The 19,214-nt window shown below is 44.5% G+C and overlaps 1 protein-coding gene across 1 annotated transcript in view; it reads left to right on the forward strand.

Moving 5' to 3' along the window:
* The first annotated feature begins 9,095 nt into the window (after positions 1-9,095).
* The window catches only part of LOC126414084 (uncharacterized), a 51,982-nt gene continuing 41,863 nt past the window's right edge, over positions 9,096-19,214 (forward strand). The window contains exon 1 of the mRNA XM_050083316.1: positions 9,096-9,223. Coding sequence (XP_049939273.1) covers positions 9,184-9,223 — 40 coding nt within the window. The 5' untranslated portion in view covers positions 9,096-9,183. The remainder of the gene's footprint in view (positions 9,224-19,214) is intronic.

Consider the following 19,214-nt stretch of genomic DNA (forward strand, 5'->3'; position numbering starts at 1 on the left):
TTCAAAGGAACCAACTCGGTATTTGCCTGGAGCGATTTAGGGAAATCACAGAAAACCTAGCCGGCCGTTGTGGACGAGCGGTTCTAGGCGCTACAGTCCGGAACCGCGCTGCTGCTACGGTCTCAGGTTCGAATCCTGCCTCAGGCATGGATGTGTGTGCTGCTCTTAACTTAGTTAGGTTTAAGTAGTTCTAAGTCTAGGGGACTGATGACCTCAGATGTTACGTCCCATAGTGCTCAGAGCCATTTGAACCATTTGTTTTAACAGAAAACCTAAATCAGGGTGGCCGGACGCGGAATTGAACTGTCGTCCTCCCGAATGCGAGTCCAGTGTGCTAACCACTGCGCCACCTCGCTCGGTAACCTGTTTTGCAGAGGTCACATGTACAGATTGGTACCATCTGGGAACGGTTGAGATTGATAGAAGAAATGATGAAGAGTGAGAGAGGGGGCCAGAGGGCATGGTTATACAGTGAGTGGGGCAATAGGGGATGGATAGAGAGGGGGGGGAGGCAAGTGGATGGGTAGGTTGGAAATTGGCAGGTGGAAAAGAAAGAGGGGGAGGAGATGAGCACAGAGAAGGGGAGGAGGATATAGATGGACAGAGAGGGTGGAAGATGTAGTTCGAGGGAGGTGGTGGAGGAGATGGACAAACAGAGGGTAAAGAAGGAGATGCATAGATAGAAAGAGTGGGTTAGGAAGAGATGGACAGATAGATGGAGGATTAGCTGGACAGATAGACGGTGGGAGGAAGAGTCACATACAGAGAAAGAGGACTAGGAAATGCATGCAATATATGAGTCGAATGCGTACATGAGTGAAGATATGGGGAAAAGGCTAGTGCATCGATAAAAGAAATTGTCATCACTCGCATCATAGCTAGATGATACTTGAATTACACTGAAATTAATATTTTATTTGTTATGTCTACAGCAAGTGTTGAAAATAGTGGACACAACAGTTAGAATGAAATTTTCACTTTAGAAAAAACCACCGGTGTCCTGACACACTAAACAGCTGTCCCCGTCCTAATGCTTGACAGAGTTGGTGGGTGCAAACCGCCATGTGCCAGTCCCAAAATGGTGGGACTCTGCGTGACAGAGGGTATATAGGTGGATCCCTCCGGGTCTGTTCCGCTATGAATTAATGTTGTTAATACTTAACCAGCAAAGGTGCTAATGCAGCACATGCTAGTTAACTGGACATGTGCTGCAATCAAAAAGGGAGAACCACAGCTACGGACACATGCTGGTGTCGTCACGTCATTTAATATGGCACTCTGTCGGGCTGTGAAGGCGAAATCCGCCTGGGATTCTATATCCACGTCATTGATTATGCCAGCCAGCCCGAATGTGCGTCTTAGTCATTAGCTCTACTCACCCAAGTACACTTTGAGCTTTTTAATGGCTTTTACTTTAGTTAATCGATAATCAGAAACAACAGGAAAAGTTCACCTGGTTCTTACTACTATTGCAACGAATACCTTAAGATATAACATGGTTCCATGTAGACATAAAATCGAGTTAATACCGATAAAGAAATATACGTACAGGTTTCGTATCATCCTCCTTTGAAGTTACCACTATCAGTGAATTAGATACCCACCGAATGGTGATCTAGTAGGTCTCCTGTCATCAAATGAGGTATTAGCTACTGTCGAATGTGTGCTGTTCACAATCTAATTCATGGGATTCCATATTAAGTAGGCACCGATTTATTGTAATGGGTCAGAAATGACTGAGCATGTTCAAATTCCAGCATCTCATGTTGTCTCTTTTCACTGAAACAGGGATGTAGAAAAGGAAGTCTCAGTGTAAACTGAAAATTACGAGCTCTGTATCACGTAACACAAAACAGGACGCGTCACAGGTAGTGTTGATATTAGTGGCTGTGATGTTTGTAGATGACTACTTTCCTTCCATGTTTTGTAGCATAACAAAACTGATCTTGAAAATTAGCTGTTCCTCCATTAAATCTAATATCTCAGAAGTCCAGTTCGTATCTCAAATATTGTTTACTGTAAATCAGTTAGGGACACATGTGAGGTGGCAATATGCCGGTAGCATTGTGTCTCCTTGCCTGTTGTACCGTGCAACAGACAGTAATGCTTTACAGTTAGCGTAAGGAAAAGGTGAAGGGTCTCAGGAATTCTGTCTCTTACTATACATACTGAGTAATTTCGTCTCAAATTAGGCCAACGTTTGATCCTAACAGACGACTGTTGGCCAGGAATGCCCTCTTTGCCCTGCGCTAATCTGATTTTTACGTCCTCTTTGCTTCGTCCACCCTATGTTATTTTCCTTCCAAGGCAGCAGAATTACTTAACTGTGACTACTTCGTGGTCCTCCGTTTTGCTGTCAAGCTTATTGCTAGTATAATTTCTGCTACTCCTCAATACTTTCGTTTTTCGCGGCTTACTCTCGATTTACATTGTTTACTCACTACACTGTTCATTCCTTTCAAAAGGTGTTATCAACTCCTTATACACTTTCGGTGTGGACAGTAATTTCATCATCCCCTCTTATAACTGATATCTTAACACTTATTTGAATCCCAATTATTTCGCATTCAGAATCCGAATCAAACTCGCTAATTATTACCGAATTATTTCTGGCTATACACCCGCCTTTTTCATCTGCGTTCAGTCTGTCTTTGCGACATGCATTCCAGTCACAATTCGCATTTTCATTGCTTTTAACATCTGCATTTTAATAACTTTCAAATGTCTTGACCGCACTTTTTATTATTTCCAAAACTGCCTTACGCCTTTCGACATTCCGCCATTTTCTAAGGCCGTGTTCCGTCAGTCACAGAAAATTGTTCAATAGATACATTGTACCCCGTTAACATTCTAACCAAGACATTAGTGCATCTGCTCGCTCTCCGACTCTCTTCCTGTTAACACTGCTCCAACAACACCTTACACTAACTGTAAGAAAAAAAATACAATGGAAGTTCAAATGGCTCTGAGCTCTATGGGACTTAACATCTGAGGTCATCAGTCCCCTAGAACTTAGAACTACTTAAACCTAACTAAACTAAGGACATCACACACATCCATGCCCGAGGCAGGATTCGAACCTGCGACCGACAATGGAATTGCTTCACTGGATTGTAGAAAACAAGAAAAGATTATCAGGCTTTCCATAATGTGGCTAGAGGAAAGTTATGGAGAATAATGGAGAACAGAAGTTATCCTGTACAGTTTATACCAGCTATCAAAAGCCTATATATAGAAACATAAGTTATCCATACATATTATAAAAATAGATGTATATAGGTGTATGTGTATGTACGTCCTACATCTCCTCTTAAACCAATTGATCGATTACAGCCAAACTTGGTGCACATATCCCTTAGTGTCAGTCAACAATCACTGTTAGGTAAGAAAACTTACCTATCACAGTTCAGGAGATATGACGTCATAAACAATGACATTCGCGAAAAAAATTGCCGCATCATGGGTGAAGTTTAAATTACTACTTTGCTACTAATTCTATCCGCAATAAATTTCGCGGACAGTATCCACATACGCCGCTAAATGTACATACAAAATTATATCGTGGTACCACACATAGTTCAGGCGATATGACATCGTAAACACTGAAATGTTTAAAAACTGCCACATCATGCATGAAGTTTTAATCATTAATTCGTTACTTCTAAGACACTCCTTCAATCGAATCAACTTATGGAAATAGCTGACACCCGGCAGCGCTTTTGATAGCTTTGAACTGCGAAGCGCAAACTGCTGTAGGCATAACAATAGACGTCTATCGAGCTATGAAGAGCCGTTCCTATAGAGACGTTTAGAAAATCGAATTGCAGACATGCCAACCTGCTGCACCCAGCGTAGAGAAACTGTCTGAGACCATCTCATACCGAGCCTATTGTAAGAGTACATGGTATTTTTTCGATCTTACACAGCAAACATAGATCATTATTTGTTTTCGTTTCTTAGAAAATTGGGATAGTAATACTCGGGCAATGCACGATTTGTCAGCTAGTCTTAAATACAGAAGACGCGTATACATAACTGATACAAATAAGTAAAGGGGTGAGGCAAGACTGTAGCTTTTCCCCAGCGTTGTTCAATATGTACCGTGACGACACTGGTGATGCAGTTTACAGATATAATTCTAGGATAAACGCCGTGATACAGGTAAAAAATTCGGTACAGCTGATGATGTAACAGTGATGATTTTCAAAAAGAAATTTTTGAACTACATAAAACATGTACAGAAAAAATATAGAGATTTCTTCTTGCAAATCTAAGTCAATGTCATTTTGTGAAAATATTCATTGAGAACTAAGAAAGTAGTTAATGAAAAAACAATTGAAGGGGTAAAATATATTAACTGCCTTGGATGTAAAATATCGTAAGAAAACAAAGAAGATATGTAGATTAAGTTGAATAGATTTTGAAGTATTTACGTAACAATCAACAGAACTTCAAACATTAAACACGGAAAGAAACAATACTGAATTTTTACAAAACAATCGCATTGCCACCACGGTTATACGGAAGTGAATCGTGAGTATTGAATAAAACCCAAGAAAAACGAAAAAATAGAAATGAGATTTATTAGAGCAGTAAAAGAATGTAAAATAATAAATGAAATATGAAATGAATATATTCGAAAGAAGTTGAAAATTTGGATCGTAAAAGGAAAACTGAATGAAAACAAAAAGAGTTGGAATGAATACAAAAGAATGTGACTAGAGAGATTGCCAAGTCAAATAAGGAACTTTAAACCAAACGAGAAAAGAGATCTTGGCGGATCGAGAAAAGGTTGGAAACCATAACAGACCACAATCGGTTTAATACGGAAAGCGCAGAAGGAAAGATAGAGACGACGACCTAATACAAGGTGTCTACATTATCAGGATTGGACCTTTAATAGCACCAACATTGCCGTAGAGACAGTGCACCAGAATGAAATAATGCCGCTTACAACACATGTTAGTTATATACACCTACTTTACCACAGCGCAAATGGACTTTCTCTTCCCAACCACGCGCATAGACAGTGACAAGAAAAACAGAAACTCGTGATGCAGACTGTCTAATGTATTGCTGTTACGGTGTTTTCGAAACAAGAAAAACAGAGTTGGATAAAAAATGTGCCAGAAGACATGCAACAGAGCGGTGTCACCAAGGGTCGTCTGCTCTTACCGCATTACTAGATAGTGATCAGTGCTAAACGATTCTTGAACTGAACCAAGAGACAAGGTTAGTACATACAGCTGTGCTTCGCATGCTGAAGTAACGTCTGGGCATGAGGAAAATTGCATAAGGATGGACTGCGCAGAACTGCAGAAATAGCTACTATACGACGCTGCTTTTACCCAGTTGGAACGATATGAGCGCGAGAAAGAGGCTGTCTTACGCCGTACCATTATGACTGATGAGACGTGGGCCAACTCGTAACAGCCATAACTGAAATGCCAGTCGAACGAGTGGTCTAATTACAGAGTCTCATTACAGATCATTCCGAATACCGAAATTTTTTCCTAACAAGAAACAACTACGAACAGCTTACGCTGAAACGAAAGACTACGTTTTATTGGCGAAACACTGCCTGCACTACGCTTGTTTGTACTTGCTACAGTATTACGGTGCTATATGCGATCCTTACGACATTGGATTGATGGAAAGGTATCGAAAAAGTTCAAAGAAGGGCAGCTCGTTTTGTATAGCCGCGAAATAGGGGAAAGGAAGTTACTGATATGATAAATGAGATGGGAATCATGAAAACAAAGACAATTCTCGTTGCGGCGAGATCTTTGCAGGAAATTTCAATCACCAGCTTTCTCGTCTGAATGTTAAAATGTGCTATTCTCGCCAAGGAGTAAGAGATATAAGAGCTTGTACAGAAATATTTAAATGTTTCATTTTCCCCACGCGCTATTAGAGAGTGGACAGGTAGAGAAATAATCTAAAGGTGACTGGAAGAACACTCTGACAGATACTTAAGTGCAGAATAGTCATGTAGATATGAGCAATGCGAATGTTATGGCGGTTCTTGAATATAAATGTGATGGCGTTATCCTAACACATGCACTTCCCCCCCCCCCCCCCCCCACGGCAAAATGTCAATAAGCTATATTTATACATGTGTGAATGAAACTCCTACGTCAAAATCACAAATTTTGTTTACTAATTACCGGTTTCTGCCCATTATCGAGATATCTTCAGATGAGTTTAAAATGTGCAGTGTGTGAGTCACATTACACATCGTCGTATTTTTTAGAGCTAAGTCGCCCTAGTTAATTAAAAACATCCTAAAGTGAACCTCTTGGTTGGTTATATAAACTGATAACGTTAATCACTAATCAGTTTACATAACGAAATAAGATTTTCGCTTTAGAATTTTGTATTTAATTAGGACGACTGAGTTCTACAAAATACGACGATTTGTAATGAGTGTCATACACTGAACATCATTTTAGATTGATCCGAAGATGGCTCGGTAATGTGCCGAAATAGATAGTTAGCAAAAAAATTTCCAATCTTGAGGTACGATTTTTATCAATACAAGTTTAAAACTAACGGATCGCCTATCTCCCCCCCATTTACAATTTCAAAGAATAAAGCTGTATTACTGTTCATTTTTGGAACGCAGCGTGCGACCATCTTTGAAAAAGGTGCACCAACACTCTCTGCAGAACGAACCGATCGCTTTGCAGGACAATACTCGGCCACATATGGCGCAATTTGTGACTGATTTATTCGAGTGGTGGGGATGGGAAGTGCTGACCAACCATCGCACTCCCCGGATTTAAGCCGTTGTGACTACGACTGGATCCCTAAAACGGACGGAGAACTTTGTGGCATTCGTTCCAGAACGGTTAGAGAGATTCTTCGGACCAAAGACCGCTCTATTCGAACTATCAACAAAACTGGAGCTGCTAAAGGTGTCCCGTGAGTTTCACAAAGTTGGCAATCGAATATATACAGGGTGGTCCATTGATCGTGACCGGGCCAAATATCTCACGAAATAAGCGTCAAACGAAAAAACTACAAAGAACGAAACTTGTCTAGCTTGAAGGGGGAAACCAGATGGCGTTATGGTTTTCCCGCTAGATGGCGCTGCCAGAGGTCAAACGGATATCAACTGCTTTTTTTTTTTTTTTTTTAAATAGGAAGCCCCATTTTTATTACACATTCCTGTATCACGTAAAGAAATATGAATGTTTCAGTTGGACCACTTTTTTCGCTATGTCATAGATGGCGATGTAATAGTCAGAAATGTATAAGCACGTGGTATCACGTAACATTCCGCCAGTGCGGACGGTATTTGCTTCATGATACATTACTCGTGTCAAAATGGACCGTTTACCAATTGCGGAAAAGGTCGATATCGTGTTGATGTATGGCTATTGTGATCAAAAGGCCCAACGGGCGTGTGCTATGTACGCTGCCCGGTATCCTGGACGACATCATCCAAGTGCCCGGACCGTTCGCCGGATAGTTACGTTATTTAAGGAAACAGGAAGTGTCCAGCCACATATGAAACTTCAACCACGACCTGCAACAAATGATGATGCCCAAGTAGGTGTTTTAGCTGCTGTCGCGGCTAATCCGCACATCAGTGGCAGACAAATTGCGCGAGAATCGGGAATCTCAAAAACGTCTGTGTTGAGAATGCTATATCAACATCGATTGCACCCGTGCCATATTTCTATGCCCCAAGATTTGCGTGGCGACGACTTTGAACGTCGTGTACAGTTCTGTCACTGGGCATAAGAGAAATTACGGGACGATGACAGATTTTTTGCACGCGTTCTATTTAGCGACGAAGCGTCATTCACCAACAGCGGTAACGTAAACCGGCGTAATTTGCACTATTGGGCAATGGAAAATCCACGGTGGCTGCGACAAATGGCACATTAGCGACCTTGGCGGGTTAATGTATGGTACGACATTATGGGAGGAAGGATAATTGGCCCCCATTTCATCGATGGCAATCTAAATGGTGCAATGTATGCTGATTTACTACGTATTGTTCTACCGATGTTACTACCAGATGTTTCACTGCATGACAGAATGGCGATGTACTTCCAACATGATGGATGTCCGGCACACAGTTCGCGTGCGGTTGAAGCGGTATTGAATAGCATATTTCATGACAGGTGGATTGGTCGTCGAAGCACCATACCATGGCCCGCACGTTCACCGGATCTGACGTCCCCGGATTTCTTTCTGTGGGGAAAGTTGAAGGATATTTGCTATCGTGATCCACCGACAACGCCTGACAACATGCGTCAGCGCATTGTCAATGCATGTGCGAACATTACGGAAGGCAAACTACTGGCTGTTGAGAGGAATGTCGTTACACGTATTGTCAAATGCACTGAGGCTGACGGACATCATTTTGAGCATTTATTGCATTAATGTGGTATTTACAGGTAATGACGCTGTAACAGCATGCGTTCTCAGAAATAATAAGTTCACAAATGCACATGTATTACATTGGAACAACCGAAATAAAATGTTCAAACGTGTAATTTAATTTAACAAACCTACATGTTACCAACTGTTCGTCTAAAATTGTGAGCCATATGTTTGTGACTATTACAACGCCATCTATCACAAAGTGAAAAAAGTGGTCCAACTAAAACATTCATATTTATTTACGTACTACACGAATATGTAAAAAAAATGGGGGTTCCTATTTAAAAAAAAAAAAGCATTTGATATCCGTTTGACCTATGGCAGCGCCATCTAGCGGACCAAACATAGCGCCATCTGGTTTCCCCTTCAAGCTAGACGAGTTTCGTTCCTTGTAGTTTTTTCGTTTGACTCTTATTTCGTGAGATATTTGGCCAGGTCACGATCAATGGTCCACCCTGTATAATGGTGCTGACTACTCTGAACGACAGTAAAACTTTGAAACACGTGTCTATTTTGTATCAGTTTTCACTATGGAATTGCCAGTTGTCAGAGACACAGATATACACTGCAGACCCTGACTTACTTAGTTACTAGAGAAGAGCGTTTCATTATGAAGCCTCGAACATGTCTGTACTGCAGGGGCTCGTGACGCATGAGACTTGTGGCAGGCTGCACGACGGGCGATATGCGCGCTGCCGCTATCGCAGGGCCACGCCGCTGGTACCAGCCGGGTCGCGCGAGCGGCTTACTTGTCTGTCGTTTAGTTGGAGTTCCGCCGCCACAGCCATGGGGCCAGCAAAGGTTTTCTCCGCGCTCGTCGCACTCGGTAAAGTATCGCCTCCGTATCTGACCACGCACTACGCCACTGCTTTCGCACCACACTCGCACTGCCACGGAAGATAGCACTTACACATTGTTGATCTCTGCTTCAACAACTATACTACTCAAGCCGTTTTTCGTTGTGTTGCCTAGAGAAGGTCATTACCACTGTTACTTTCCCGTTTCCTGTTCCACCCGTGAATGGTGTACAAGAAGAACTACCGTCTTAAGTCCTCGAGTGAGCTCAAATTTCATTTTCCCTTCACGGTGGCAGGTGGCAGGAAGTAACATGTTTCCCGACTCTTCTAGGAACGCATACTCTCGTCATTTAACACTGTGCACGGCGCTACTCTTGTAGCGTCTGCCAGTGGAGTTTGTTGCTCCATAACGCTCACGCGTTTACTGAAATAAGACCTAATTAACGCGCCACTCTTCTTTCGATCTTCTCTGTCTGTTCTGTTAAGCCTACCTGGCACGGGTCTCAGACGAGTAGTATTCAAGAATCGAAATCGACAAGTATTTTGTAAGCCATTTCTTTAGTTGATTAATTGCATTTGCTTAGGATTCTTGTATTGAATCTGTCTGCGATTCTACTTTAACTAAGGGGGCGCCCATTAACTAGCGCAACATTTTTTTTTCTGAAAGCATGTTTGTTTTATTCAGGACTCCAATACACCATATTATTCCCCACTCTTTCGGCTAGAAAACCCTATTTTACAACATAATCTCCGTTCAATGCGAAGGCCTTACGCCACCTTACTAAGAGGGCCTGTATGCCCGCATGATACCAGTCGACTTATGAGCCAACGTCTTACATCGATAACCTCCCCATCGCCCACGTACTGCTTCCCGCAGAGTGCATCTTTCATTGGGCCAAACATGTGAAAGTCGGGAGGTGCGAGGTCCACGCTGTAGAGTGGATGAGAAAGAACAGTCCAATGAAGTTTTGTGAGCTCCTCTCAGGTGCGCAGACTGGTGTGAAGCCTTGCTTTGTCATGGAGAAGGAGAAGCTCGTTTGCAGTTTTGTGACGACGAACACGCTGAAGTCCTGAGGGTAGTACAGTGCACTTCTGAGTTGATCGTTGACGGTCGCCATGACTATACCGGTTGAGGGTGCGGCTTTGAGCTTTTCATCAGTAGGAGAGGTGGTATGGAGCCATTCCAGAGATTGGCGTTTTGTTTCCGGGTCGAAGTGATGAACCCATGTTTCATCGCCTGTGACGATGATCAACAAAAAAATTATCACGATCAGCCTCGTAATGTGCAAGCATATCGACACGTACGGTCCTTCCTTATTCTTTATGGTCTCCTGTTAAGCATCGAGGATCCAGCGGCCACATACCTTTGACTGTGTCAACAATACCAACAGAGACGTCCAGTTGTGCAGTTGTGCAGCGAATTGTTCGTTTCTGATCCGTCGATCGCCTCGGATGAGAGCTCCACAGTTTCCAACATTGTAGGAGAGACAACTGTCTGCGGCCGGCAGGCACGCGGAAGATCGAGCAGGTTGCGATGATGACAGACGGCCAACAACTCATCGCGCTTTTGTTCACTTCCAGGTCTCCGCGCACATTCTGTAAGCGGCAGTGAATATCTACGACACTCTGGCTTTCTGCGAAAGGAAACTCAGTGACGGCTGTCTGCTTGGAACGCTTCTCTGCTGCTACACTCACGCTCATAAATTAAGGATGATTGCAGAATGTAGTGCCACACAACGTGGAACTACACAAAACTGGCGCTAATAGCATAGACATATAGGGAACACACACGACTCACACTGTAACTCCACAGTATTGGTGATAAGTTGAGAAAACCGTCCCGAAACACATGTGCTACAAAACGTCACTGTTTCTTGCGCATGTACCCCGATATCAATATGGGATATGATCACCATGCACACATACACAGACCGCACAACGGGTTCGCATACTCTTGATCAGGAGGTAGAGTAGCTGCTGGGGTACAGCCTCCCATTCATGCACCAGTGCCTGACGGAGAGCCTGAAGTGTCGTGGGGCTTTAAAGACGTTCAGCGATACGTCGACCGAGAGCATTCCCAAAGTGCTCGATGGGGTTTAGGTCTGGAGAACAGGCAGGCCACTCCATTCGCCTGATATCTTCTGTTTCAAGGTACTCCTCCACGATGGTAGCTCGGTGGGGTCGTACGTTATGATCCGTCAGGAGGAAGATGGGACCCACTGCATCCCTGGAAAGGCGGACATGCTGGTGCAAAATGACGTCCCGATACACCTGAACTATTAGAGTTCCGCTTTCAAAGACACGCAGGGGTATAGTGCACCAATCATAATCCCACCCCGTACCATCAAACCACGACCTCCATACAGGTCCCTTTCAAGACATTAAGGGGTTGTATCTGGTTCGTGGTTTACGCCACATTAAAACCCCTGCGAGAATCACTGTTTAGACTATACCTGAACTCACCTGTGAACATAACCTGGGACCTCTGTTCCAATGACCATGCACGGTGTTCTTGACACCAGGCTTTACGGGCTCTCCTGTGACAGGGGTCAGTGGAACGCACCTTGCAGGCCTCCGGGCGAATGAACCATGTCTGTTGAGTCGTCTGTAGATTGTGTGTCTGGAGACAACTGTTCCAGTGGCTGCGGTAAGGTCCCGAGTAAGGCTAACTGCAGTACTCAATGGCAGTCTGCGGGCACTGATGGTGAGATATCGGTCTTCTTGTGGTGCTGTACACTGTGGACGTCCCGTACAGTAGCGCCTGGACGCGTTTGCTGTCTGCTGGAATCGTTGCCATAATCTTGAGATCACACTTTGTGGCACGCGGAGGACCGGTGCCACGACCTGCTGTGTTTGACCAGCCTCCAGTCGCCCTAGTATTCTACCCCTCGTAACGTCATCAATGTGTGTTCTTTGAGCCATTTTCAACACACAGTCACCATTAGCACGTCTGTAAAGGTCTGCACACTTACTTGCTGCACCGTACTCCGACATGCACCAATACACCTCTGCGTATTTGGACTGCTGGCAGCGCCACCGTACGACGACCGCAGGTCAAATGCACCGCATGGTCATACCCCGAGGTGACGTAAACCCGCAAATCGCCCACCAGAGCGTTGTTTCACCATGTATCAGCATTATCCTTAATTTATGAGCACGAGTGTATATATAACGGCGCCACCTATCGGAACATCATGAAACTATAGGTGCTGAAGCGGGAACATTCTATGATACCGCACAACAAATACTGCATGTTTTCAACCGAAATCGGCCAAAGAAAAAATGTATTGCATTACTTATCAAACGCCCCTGGTAGTTTTATGTCCTACTTTCATTTTATGTCGCTTCAGATGGATACTCCTAGAGATTTTACGGTTGCTAACATATTTGCAATAATTTACCTCCGACGCTGTAACCGAAGTGTAAGATGTCTCTCGAACTATTTTTGAGCAATACGCTTCATTTATTTAAGCTGCTCGTCAACTGCCAATCCCTGCACCGAGTGTAGAAGAAATTTTATATGCTGGTAATGTTGAGTGGGACTGACACATAATTTCCACGTGGCACATGATCTTCCTTTTACGTTGTTGGTATCGTAGTAAGCAATGTTGTCCACTATATCACATTTTTACCTCATTGTAAATTCGTGAGATTTCCTTCTACAGGCACTTGCCCAGAACTGTTCTGCTTTCGTTGGTGTTTTGTTTATGAACATTCTCTGGCTGTAGTTTACAAGTTACACGACATATCCGTTCACGTGTGGTCTTCAGCTGTCGCACTGTTCGTTCCATATCATACTATGGCCGTTAACAACGGAACCTCTACCACTTCCGTTATTCACTCCATTGCCACGCAATCTGCACAGGTACTGGCCCAAGTTATTTGGCGTGCACTTTACTTGTAAGTATGCCATACATGTTCTGAATCGATACGTTTGTCTGTCTGATAGGACCTTATGTGAGTTTAGTATCCGAAGAATTGTTTGCTGCGGGTGAGGAGGGAAGCAAATTCCTACTTTCACCAGATCATTTACAATAATAGTGAATGGTAATGGACGTATAACGCTTCCTTTGTTGTTGTAGTCATCAGTTTGATGAGTGGTTTGATCCTGCATGGTTACCATAATGGTCTGTTATTGTTTTTTACTTTCCTTTTGGTTTGGCTGTAGGTATGTTTGTGTCGTCATTATTACCTTTGTATTACTCTGCAACACTTTTGAAGAGAAATTTTTTGCCTCTTCCCGTATGATGAGGTTCCGTGAAATTCTGTTTAATTATTCTCAATGGGCCGACTTTAAGTTACTTTTTATGATCTTTGGAATCAATAACTTAAGAAATGCAACGGATAACACTAGTCGCACATTCACCCAATGCATTGCTTGAAACATGCCCTTAACCAAACTGACAGTATATTCAACTATCGGAATTTTATTAATTATTTGTTTTAATTTCGTTTAATAGCGTTGTCACTTTTTCTCTTATGGGGTTTATATTTTGTTTGCGTCATCCAGTTAATAAAGAGGGGGTTAGGAACTTCATGAGCAGCACGTAATTACCATGAATGTTGTAACAAACAACATTCTCTCTGAATATGAACTACATTATTTCTTACTTGGAATAACGTAAGCTCTAATTATAAGGAATTAATAGTAAATAAAGTTCCCTTAATCGGTCTCTTATCCATGAATTATCCCTTGATCACACTATCAGAAAGGCAGAAAGGGGAAACACTCTCAGAACAACACACCAATTTCATACAATGAGACTCACAGATACACGCATAGAAAGCAGCAGCGCGCTACTGATAAAACGAATTGAATTAACGTACGTCATGCGAAAACTCTACATTTAAGATGCCTCAGGTTGCATTATTTGCGTAAGCTCGTGAAGCAAGTGGGAAAGATTGAATTAATGAGCAAACACACGTTCAGAGGGGAGGCTTTTATTAGAATAAATAATACAGAAAATGTTTCATCACTTTACCTAATGACATGAACTGACAGAGGGGTGGCGGCCGGGATGGCCGAGCGGTTCTAGGCGCTACAGTCTGGAACCGCGCGACCGCCACGGTCGCAGTTTCGAATCCTGCCTCGGGCATGGATGTGTGTGACGTACTTAGGTTAGTTAGGTTTAAGTAGTTCTAAGTTCTGGGGGACTGATGATCTCAGAAGTTAAGTCCTATAGTGCTCAGAGCCACTTGAACCATTTGACGGAGGGTACTATGCACTTTTGGTGGTAATGCTCAGAACTGCTGTGACTCACGCAAAATCTGCTTGAATGTTGCTGTATACGTGGCTGAATGCGTTATACTTCTGATACTGAAATCGAAAGAGGGGGATGGCTAATAAAAAATTATGGGCACAGGCACCACGTGAATCCTTGCTAATCGTATGGCTCTCTCCCGCTCACAATGAAACTTATTCAAAATTAATATCAAAACGTCTCAAATTACTTTTAGTACCCGTTAGGATACTGTGTTAGTAGCTGGCTACCTTGGTCAAGACACTGCTACAAGCTGCATACACAAGCGCAGCACAACGTCTCCACCACGAACCACGAAGAGAATCAACCGAACACTCAAATTAATCGAGTAAGATGTCTATCCCGCAATTCATGCTACCTCTAATATTCACTGACCACAGTTAAACACCCACCAGTCACAATATCTTGACCGTTACTGCTTTCTTTCGGAAGTTGCAATGACACATGACGCGGACACAAACTACAAAGATAGTGCCACGAATTCGTCCAAAAACTGAAAACATTCTAGCCCGCTTTCTATTACCTTTCTTGAAAGTTCGATACCATTGATCGAGTTCACACCTATGTATTTTCCGCAATTACTGTGCTATACCAGCAATGGCGCGACCTGGTGCCCAAGACTCCGTTACAAAGAAGACCACTTCAAAAGTTACCTCCATTGCACAAAACTATGTTAGCGAAGAAATATCCCCACCTGCTTTCGTAAATACCACCATGTATTAGTCTGGAGCACGTCCTGTAAGGTGCAAGACTGATGGTCAGTACTTGTTCGAAGACAGTGGCAATGACCACCACTATCAACTTACTCCACCAAAATAATAATAATGACCTCGACATTTGGCTCTTCACTAATCAAATCAATCCTAAATAACACAACATGAGTCCAGTCCACATCGCTGTAACTCATTTTCGATTCTTATCACATACCAACTGGAGCTCAGCAGGAGGACGACTTTAGCGCGACCCCACTAGCAGCAGTTTCAGAACATGCCTTCTTTCCGGCGACAACTGCCCCTTATTAAACCGCTAGTCTCCACTGGCTGAAGACCAACCTACACCCTCTACTCTCGTCCGAATCGATCTTTCTACAGCCCTCTGAAGCAAACTCTGTGCTTAACTTTCTCCTGCTAAGCTTTGACAAGCCTACTGCTTGCTATCTATTTATGGGTTAGTACATCACCTACCTGCATCCCATTACATTCCCGTAACATTAATGTCAGCCTCGATATCTGAGTGGTCAACACGACAGACGCTCACGTCGGGGCCCCGTTTCGGCTCCTGGTTCGCTTCCGCGTTCGCCGATGTCTTTCAAACCATTTTTTTCTCAAATTCCCTCTTTCTCCTTCAGCAAATACGCTGAAGCGCCGAAGAAACTGGTACACATGCATAATACCGTGTTCAAATTGTTCATATGGCTCTGAGCACTATGGGACTTAACATACACTCCTGGAAATGGAAAAAAGAACACATTGACACCGGTGTGTCAGACCCACCATACTTGCTCCGGACACTGCGAGAGGGCTGTACAAGCAATGATCACACGCACGGCACAGCGGACACACCAGGAACCGCGGTGTTGGCCGTCGAATGGCGCTAGCTGCGCAGCATTTGTGCACCGCCGCCGTCAGTGTCAGCCAGTTTGCCGTGGCATACGGAGCTCCATCGCAGTCTTTAACACTGGTAGCATGCCGCGACAGCGTGGACGTGAACCGTATGTGCAGTTGACGGACTTTGAGAGAGGGCGTATAGTGGGCATGCGGGAGGCCGGGTGGACGTACCGCCGAATTGCTCAACACGTGGGGCGTGAGGTCTCCACAGTACATCGATGTTGTCGCCAGTGGTCGGCGGAAGGTGCACGTGCCCGTCGACCTGGGACCGGACCGCAGCGACGCACGGATGCACGCCAAGACCGTAGGATCCTACGCAGTGCCGTAGGGGACCGCACCGCCACTTCCCAGCAAATTAGGGACACTGTTGCTCCTGGGGTATCGGCGAGGACCATTCGCAACCGTCTCCATGAAGCTGGGCTACGGTCCCGCACACCGTTAGGCCGTCTTCCGCTCACGCCCAAACATCGTGCAGCCCGCCTCCAGTGGTGTCGAGACAGGCGTGAATGGAGGGACGAATGGAGACGTGTCGTCTTCAGCGATGAGAGTCGCTTCTGCCTTTGTGCCAATGATGGTCGTATGCGTGTTTGGCGCCGTGCAGGTGAGCGCCACAATCAGGACTGCATACGACCGAGGCACACAGGGCCAACACCCGGCATCATGGTGTGGGGAGCGATCTCCTACACTGGCCGTACACCACTGGTGATCGTCGAGGGGACACTGAATAGTGCACGGTACATCCAAACCGTCATCGAACCCATCGTTCTACCATTCCTAGACCGGCAAGGGAACTTGCTGTTCCAACAGGACAATGCACGTCCGCATGTATCCCGTGCCACCCAACGTGCTCTAGAAGGTGTAAGTCAACTACCCTGGCCAGCAAGATCTCCGGATCTGTCCCCCATTGAGCATGTTTGGGACTGGATGAAGCGTCGTCTCACGCGGTCTGCACGTCCAGCACGAACGCTGGTCCAACTGAGGCGACAGGTGGAAATGGCATGGCAAGCCGTTCCACAGGACTACTTCCAGCATCTCTACGATCGTCTCCATGGGAGAATAGCAGCCTGCATTGCTGCGAAAGGTGGATATACACTGTACTAGTGCCGACATTGTGCATGCTCTGTTGCCTGTGTCTATGTGCCTGTGGTTCTGTCAGTGTGATCATGTGATGTATCTGACCCCAGGAATGTGTCAATAAAGTTTCCCCTTCCTGGGACAATGAATTCACGGTGTTCTTATTTCAATTTCCAGGAGTGTATGTCATCAATCCCCTAAAACTTAGAATTACTTAAACCTAACTAACCTAAGGACATCACACACAGCCATCTCCGAGGCAGGATTCGAACCTGATACCGTAGCGGTCGCGCGTTTCCAGACTGAAGAGCCTAGAACCGCTCGGCCACAGCGGCCGGCTTGGCTCCTGGTACTGCAAGGAATTTTTCTTTGGTGAGAGGACTGAATTGGGTTCACTCAGCCTCGTGATGTCAATTGAGAAACTACCTGGTTAAGAGGTAGGGGCTCCAACGCCGAAACGTCGCCAACGACTGGGCCTGTGGTGTGCTGACCCTATGCCCCTCCATACCACATCCGAATATGAATGAAGGATGACATGGCGGTCGGTCAACTACCGCGTGGGCTTCAGTACCTGATCGCGGAGTTTCATGCTCTTATACACAGTAGGATATAGACAAGACGAGGAAGTGTGACACATAGGAGTACATGTCGGAATAAAACACAGTGGTGCACATTTCCAGGTCCAATGGCCGAGGTTTATGATTACAAGAGAAGAAACACTCTTTTCATGTCATAGACGACTGTAAACATTACCTGATTGGCATTCTGATATCATTTGCATATCGGAAATAGTGGTGAAGTGTACTAACAGTACCGCTTCAATGCAACTCCCCATGCTACCCTGTCCTGTGCAAGCCTCTTCATCTCCGAAAAGCTGCTGCAACCTGCATCGTTTTGAACCTGCTTACTGTATTGATCTCTTGCCCCCACCTAATGTTTTTACAAAAATGGCTCTGAGCACTATAGGACTTAACTTCTAAGGTCATCAGTCCCCCAGAACTTAGAACTACTTAACCCTGACTAACCTAAGGACATCACACACATCCATGCCCAAGGCAGGATTCGAACTTGCGACCGTAGGGGTCGCGCGGTTCCAGACTGTAGCGCCTAGAAACGCTGGGCCACATCGGCCGGCTATGTTTTTACCCGCGACTCTTCCTTCCAACCGTAAGTCCGCGATCCCTTGATGTCTCAGAATGTGTCCTAACAACCATTTTTTTAGTCAAGTTATGCCAGAACTTTCTTTTCTTCCCATTGCAATTGAGTGCCTCCTCATTGGTTACACCATCTACCTATCTAATCTTTAGCATTCTTCTGTAACAAAACCAAAAGCTTCTACTTTCTTTTCTCTGAGATTTACGTCAACCACGTCTCACTTCCGCGTAAGGCTACACTTCAGACAAATGCCTGTAGAAAAGGCTTCCTAACACTTAAATTCACGTTTAATGTTAACAAATTTCTCTTCTTCAGAAACTCTTTCTCTTGCCATTGCCAGTCTACATTTTACGTTCTTACTGCTTCTTCCATTATCAGTTATTTAACTGCCACTTCTTGTGTCTAGTTCCGTAATCTAATTTCCGCAGCAACGCCCGATTTAATTCGAATACATTCCATTACCCTTGTTTTGCTTTTGTGATGTTCATCTTATGTCCTCCTTTCAAGACACTGTCCGTTACGTTCAACTGCCCTGCCAACGCCTACGCTGCCTCTGATAGAACTACCACGTCATCGGCAAACTACAAAGTTTTTATTTCTTCTCCATGATCTTTATTTCCTTCTCCATACTTTTCTGACCGTCCGGGGTGGCCGAGCGGTTCTAGGCGCTACAGTCTGGAACCGCGCGACCGCTACGGTCGCAGTTTCGAATCCTGCCTCGGGCATGGATGTGTGTGATGTCCTTAGGTTAGTTAGGTTTAAGTAGTTCTAAGTTATAGGGGACTGATGACCTTAGATGTTAAGTCCCATAGTGCTAAGAGCCATTTGAACCATGTTTTTCTTTCGTTTCCTTTACAGCTTGCTCACTGTACAGATTGAATAACATCAGGTATAGGTTACAACACTGTCTCACTCCCTTTAAT

The sequence above is a fragment of the Schistocerca serialis genome, chromosome 1 (assembly GCF_023864345.2).
Source record: "Schistocerca serialis cubense isolate TAMUIC-IGC-003099 chromosome 1, iqSchSeri2.2, whole genome shotgun sequence".
Classification (NCBI taxonomy): Eukaryota; Metazoa; Arthropoda; class Insecta; order Orthoptera; family Acrididae; genus Schistocerca; species Schistocerca serialis.